The 6,384-nt window shown below is 35.5% G+C and overlaps 1 protein-coding gene across 1 annotated transcript; it reads right to left on the bottom strand.

Moving 5' to 3' along the window:
• Window positions 1-3,674: 3,674 nt before the first annotated feature.
• On the bottom strand, window positions 3,675-5,115 carry LOC114712167 (aspartic proteinase CDR1-like). Its single transcript, XM_028896635.1, has 3 exons — window positions 4,586-5,115; window positions 4,218-4,442; window positions 3,675-4,096 (listed from the first exon to the last, which is right to left on the bottom strand). The coding sequence occupies exons 1-3, from the start codon at window positions 5,109-5,111 to the stop codon at window positions 3,675-3,677; spliced, it is 1,173 nt and encodes a 390-aa protein (XP_028752468.1). The 5' UTR covers window positions 5,112-5,115.
• Window positions 5,116-6,384: the final 1,269 nt, after the last annotated feature.

Here is a 6,384-nt window from a genome sequence, read left to right on the forward strand (position 1 = left end):
TGAGGAGTTGTACAAAGGTGACAATGGTGAGTCACGATGAATGAGATCGATGCTGAAACCTTTTGGGAGCTTATTATTTGTTGCAGAGACATTAATGGAAAAGGTTGATAGAAAGAGAATAAGGGCGAAAGAAAGGGAATGATGAGGAAGCATGTTTGAAGCTAAGAATAAAACTGAGCAGATTTGATGAGCACGGAAGGAGGTTGAGGTGCTTCTTTATATAGAAAAGTGGGTGATCTTTGGGTTACAAAGTGAGAAGTTACTATCAATTAACAATTTTTCAATTTCTTTAAGATAAAAGCAATATATTTATTGATTTAACGCTTTTCCGATCCTATGTAAGATAAAGTCGTAAAGCTAACTTCACTCGAAATTATTAATTATCGTATTCGTAATTGCCCCCAATATTCTTTACTTACCTACTTACAAAATACTTTTGGCTAATCTTTATAAAACAGGGTATTTGTAAAGTGATTATATCTTTCATGCTTAACTAATTACGGAGTTTTTTTTTCTTTTTAATGAAGCTCCGTTAATTGTTTTTCTTCTGGAACTGCTAGACTCCTTAGAAAAATTCTCTGAAATAAAATGAGTTTTCAATATCTTAAAGAGCACCCAGCAAACTATACCTACCATCTCAAATATAAAGCCTAGTAGGGGGATTTATTTTAGTTTTAAATATAAGACCCCAATTCTGTTTGTCTCTTAAATATAACATCTTTCCTAAGCTCTACCCAATAATTATACATGTCAAAGGATTTTGTATCAAGGGAGTATTACACAATGTAAGTGCTATCTTTAGTCATTAATATAAGATTTAGATTACCATTCATAAAAATTAAGAAAAATAGTTATGATAGTTATTTGTAATAAAAGAATGTTGTATCATTGTTAATCATGTGCACTATATTGGAGTCACTTAATGAAAACCTCTTAACATGCACAATCAATATAGGGACTACCTGGAGAAAAATGAATAAATGTTGGAGACAAATTAAAGTAGATTGGGGTCTTATATATAAAACCAAACTGAATCTCTAATTAATTCTTGTATTAAGAACTAGAGGTAGTATTAAATAAGAAGGTATTTTAGAATATAAGTAATACACATTTATTATAAATAACTAGTTTAACTAAATATTGCTTAGTATCTATAAATTAGTTATACTGATTTTATATTCAAAGTTGGAGAGAGTATTTGTCATGTCATTATTTTACATGTCAAATCATTTCACTTGCCTTGCCTGCATGGAACTTGAGTCTTGACTATTCTGACGTCGTTCCAAAGCTTAACTCATTTTCCACAGACCAATGGCGCCATAACTCAATTTATTCGATGGCATAACTGAAAGTCTGAAAATTCCAACCTAGGCTCTCGCTCTCTCGCTTAAAATTTTGTGTTAACTCAACACCAATGAAAAAAGACACATGGAAAAAAATATAAAATTTTGTGAAGAAAATTGTAGTGAGTGGTGTTCAACCGGCAGTAGGCTGCCTCCTGAAAACGACAGCTTCATCCTCATTTTTGCTGTGCAACTCTACTCATAAGACCTTCGCCAATCACCACAACACCCTCTTAAGCCAAGGTCTAGCCAAATTGTAGGGAAAAAGCCAACGACAATTCCAGCTTTGTCGTTTTAGACCTCTTCCACAGTTTCATGTCCGTACTGAAACATCCATCCACCTATGACATAAAGAAACTGTTCAAGCCATGTTGCGTTGGGATGGGAAGGCAGTACGATTGTGGAAGACAAGAGCATGGCCAAGAAATACAAAGTGTGAGACAATCCTAAGTCGGCTTTTTTCTGGGATTTGGTGCATCCAACGCAAGCTCGTTGGCATGCCGTTTATAATAACTTGCGTTCCACCAATGCTCTTCAACAATTTCTTCAATACTAGCTAGCCTGATCTCTTTCCCTCGTACAAATCAAATTAATAACGTTGCAAGAAGTCTATGTTTGTTGTTCGCTTCACAGACATGTCATGTGAGTGGTGATGCCACTTCATGGACAGTATCCGTTTGGCCTTGGAAATAAAACCACTGGGCTTGTTCTTGGATTAAGGTTTGCAAAATTGACTTTAATTTTACTCTACTCTATAAGATTTAGTCAAATAAACACTATATATAAAACATGCACTACTTATGCAACTTTTCGTAGTGGTACTCTAATTGCATTTTGCAAGGTCAATAACCAGGCAAAAGCCAATTAGTGCGGAATGTAATTTATGTTTTCGTAAAAAGTCAGTTTGAATACCTATTTGGTTTTGTAACCCAAAAAATGTGACTTCAGGTTTAATATTTTGCCTCAAAATTAGCATTTGATCTTTTTTTTAATTGGCTTTTGACAATCCAAACAAATTCTAAGGAGTGTTGTGAATAGTTCCCTCCACGTGAAGGAACCGGCCGGATTGTCTTGTTTTCAAAATTGTTTATCTATGCATGAGAGTTTAGTGGATCACATTCAAAAGGTGATGATAACTTATACTCCTCTGGTCCTATTTATATGACAAAGACAAAAGATTTTTCTTAGTTTTATTTATAACTCAATTAAATTTTTAGTATGAATGTCTTGTTTTATCCTTCATTGATTGTAATGTAGATAAGTTTTTTAAAGAATATATATTAAATAGGAGTAAAATTTGAAGGTTGTTATATTTTAAAGAAGAATTAATACAGTTTATAGTTTTTCTTGATCTATGTAAAATATATTGAAAGTACCATATAAATAGAACTATACAGTAGCATTTCAAGCTGTCTTTGTTATGTCATTTTTACATTTCAAGTCATTTTACTTGAGTCTTGATTATTTGCGACGGCAACCTAGTCAACCACCATTTCACTTAATCATTCATATCGCAAAATAAAGATTCATATAAAATGTCACTGCAATAATCTCTATTATACATTCATGTCGTTCGTTTAGCACAAAATATTTAAAGCTTATTAATTTATGCATGATAAACGCGCAACAAGCTATAAACTAAAATAAATAAATAAAAAACTACCTCCCATCCTTAATTAATATAAGATCTACTTAATTAATTTAGGTAGATTAAAAAAAAGACAATACTTACATTAAATTCCTTATATCCATTATGTCAAGTTCTCCGATCGTATATGATCATGTGTCATATATTTTTCAAATATTAACATTTAATAGTGTTTAATTATAAACAAAAAGGACACATGGTTGGAGAACTTAAGATAATGAATATAAAGAACTTGACTCAAGTTTTTTCTAAAGAAATTAGTTAAATAAGTTATTTGTAAAAAAAAAAAAAGTGTTTCTTTTACTTAAATTAACGATATCACATTATAAAATCACAGGTATTACACACTCTTCCGTCTTGTGATTTAATTTAGCTATGTCTTCTTTTATATTCTCAAATACTAATTCATAGTTACAGACATTCTCACTTAGATACTTCCGAAAGCAGGATATACATGCGCGCGCGCGCACATATATACAAGGAGAGAGAGGGAGGGTTTACAATGCCTATGTTTCACTTGAGCTGTGTCAGTCAAGTGCATTATTCATCAAGCGTATAACTATATTACTGGTACTTAGTTTGGATGAGAAGAAAAATTAGAGGGTTTTTATTCATAGTATTCTCTCTCCCTCTATATTTTCCTTTTTCTATTATTATTTCATCCAAACCAAGTCATCGAATGTCTACTGTTTAGTACAATCGCCAGGAGCAAAAGAAAGTTTTTTCTGATCAAGATCATGCTCCACCTCAAAATTAATCTGAGCCATATTTCCGTAAATGGGCATGCCATCTGTAGGAAGCATTGCAAAGCATATAACATCGTTGTATATGCGACGGAAAAAGTTCTGAGGTTTTAAGGAAAGATTGGCTCCTGTGAAATGAACCTCAAAATTTGGGAAATTCTGGATGGAGTTAGCATTTCTGTAACACAATTTGTAATGATTGTTCTGTACTATGAATTGGTTGGCTCCAATCGCTTGCTTCACCAAAGCTTCAATCTGCTCATAAAAGCTTGATGGAAGCATTGTCAATGTCGTCCCAGAATCAATAAATATGTTCCCATTGCTTTGACCTGTCCGCACTGTCTGCTGTCCCACAGTGATACCTGTCGATGAATGGCCATTTCACACAAAACTATTAGGCCAGGGAACAATTCAAGATTATAAAACTAACTAGACACGAAAATAAATGAATCACCTCAGAGTAAAGCATAATACAAGTAGTACCTTCCAAGTTGAGGAAGTAAAACGAAGACAGGGAACCAGGTTTTGTGATCAACGGAGTGGACACAACCCCATTTCCTGATATGGCTGCCTCTTCCCCAAACCTTAGTTTAGTTGTGGTTTTTGCACTGTAAGGAGGCAGACAATAGGAGAATTTGCGACCCACGTTACCCATTTGTGAAACTAACGACAAATTCCCTGACCAAGCCCAACAAGTCCTGCGTTGTTCTGTTTATAGTCCGTTGTTGTTGTGTCCACACCCAAACACAGTCTTAGGAAACGAAGCAGCTTGGCCGAAACTGACTGTTTCTGTACGCCCATTCTCCCATTGTGTATGACTTATTATCCCCATACGAATAAAATAGGTACACCCATTTGATGTTCCACATTTAGGATACAGTTGGCCTTGCACAGAGATTTGGGTAGGGAATTACAAGGGTCTGAGCCACATAAGAGAGTCATATAAGTGGAAGAACTTTTTGGATCAAAGAGGGGTGCGTTTTGAGGATAGCACTTAGGACAAGGTGAACACTGGAACCAAATAAGGTCACTTCCTGTGTCCGCGAGTGCCAACCTCTCTACAGGTGGAGTCCCAACAGATATCTTCATGAGATAACTTGCATCGTTTGGGAATATATCAGTTTCTACTAACTCGCTTGTTTCAGCCGTGGAAGACTGGCCAAAGCGATTAGCTCGAGACATGGAGCGCAACGCAGCCTTTTGAAATCGCTCCGAGCGGGTCATCGAGGAGTTGTAGAAGGGTGATAATGGGGAGTCACGATGAATGAGGTCGATGCTGAAACCTTTTGGGAGCTTATTATTTGCTGCAGTGACATTAAAGACAAAGATGGAAAGAAAGAGAAGAAGGGCGAAAGAGAGGGAATGATGAGGAAGCATGTTGGAAGCTAAGAATAAAACTGATCAGATTTGATGAGCAAGGAAGAAGGTTGAGGTGCTTCTTTATATAGAAAAGTTTGAGTTGTTTGTAAAGTGATTATATCTTTCATGCTTAATTAATTACGTTGTTTTTAATAAAGCTCCCTTAATTGTTTTTCTTCTGGAACTGCTAGACTCCTAAAAAAAAAAATCTCTACAATAAAATGAGTTGTCAATATCTTGAAAAGCGCCCAACAAACTAACTGACTTTTATTCCAACTTCAATTACAAAAGTCAATTAGACTAGAAGCCAATTTTGCCTAACGCCAATCCAAACATTCCCATATCTTTCGTCTTAAATATAAAGCCTAGTAGGAGGATTTATTTTGATTTTAAATATAAAACTCTAATTTTCTTGAACGAGTTTAAGTGTGAAGCGGCTTGATGAGCACAAGGAGCTGATCACCGCTACGCACGGTTTCGTTAAAGTTCAAAATGATCTTGACCGTTCGATGATAAGCGATCTAGAATTCTGAAGGTGTGGGCAGTTTTAGTCTTCTCTCTTCGTTCCCCTTTCTTCTTGGGCATCATTGTCATGCGCAGGTAAACACCTGATCAATAATCTCAGCAAGATGCTTCAGGAGGTGCCTATAGAGAGTAGGTTTGAAGGATCTTGCTTGATAGTTGGGGTGCAAGTGTTGCGACTTTGACTTCTCTGGCTTGAAAAATTCGTTGTCTTGATCTTTCAGAGACATTTTTTGATTCTGCTTCTGCTTCTGCTGGGACTGTCGCCGTGGGTATTTTTCCTTTTTTTTTAATGAAAAGGAAAAATGCATTAATTAAGTAGAGATACAGATTTAAAGGTTCATTACACTAGATAAAACAGGACTAGCCGAAGCAGCTACTTTAAAATGATCAAAAGTAAAAGTCTAAGAGCTGCAGAAAGTACGAGACGATGACATCCTGTGATTGTGCTTTGGGGCAGATTGAGACTTGCCTTTTAATTGAGAAAATATCCAGTTTTTCTTGAATGGCTGCCTCATGAAAAGGAGAGTTGGTATCCAAACCAAAGTTGCCCTTAAACAACAGCGGAGGAGGTTTCTGTTGAAACATTCGAGTTTTCTGCAGGAGACTTTGATTAAAGACTGGCCCTGGTACTTTCTTCGAAGAAGAAGAGAAGCGAAAACTTGGAACTTGCATATTATTAAAAAAGAAAAAAATAGAACTTGCCTTGAATGGAGGGAACATCCTTGACTTTATCTCAGACAAAGACGTTGCATGGCAATTGAATAGA

This window comes from Neltuma alba, unplaced genomic scaffold (assembly GCF_004799145.2).
Source record: "Neltuma alba isolate B1F8T4 unplaced genomic scaffold, ASM479914v2 tig00011339_pilon, whole genome shotgun sequence".
Taxonomy (NCBI): domain Eukaryota; kingdom Viridiplantae; phylum Streptophyta; class Magnoliopsida; order Fabales; family Fabaceae; genus Neltuma; species Neltuma alba.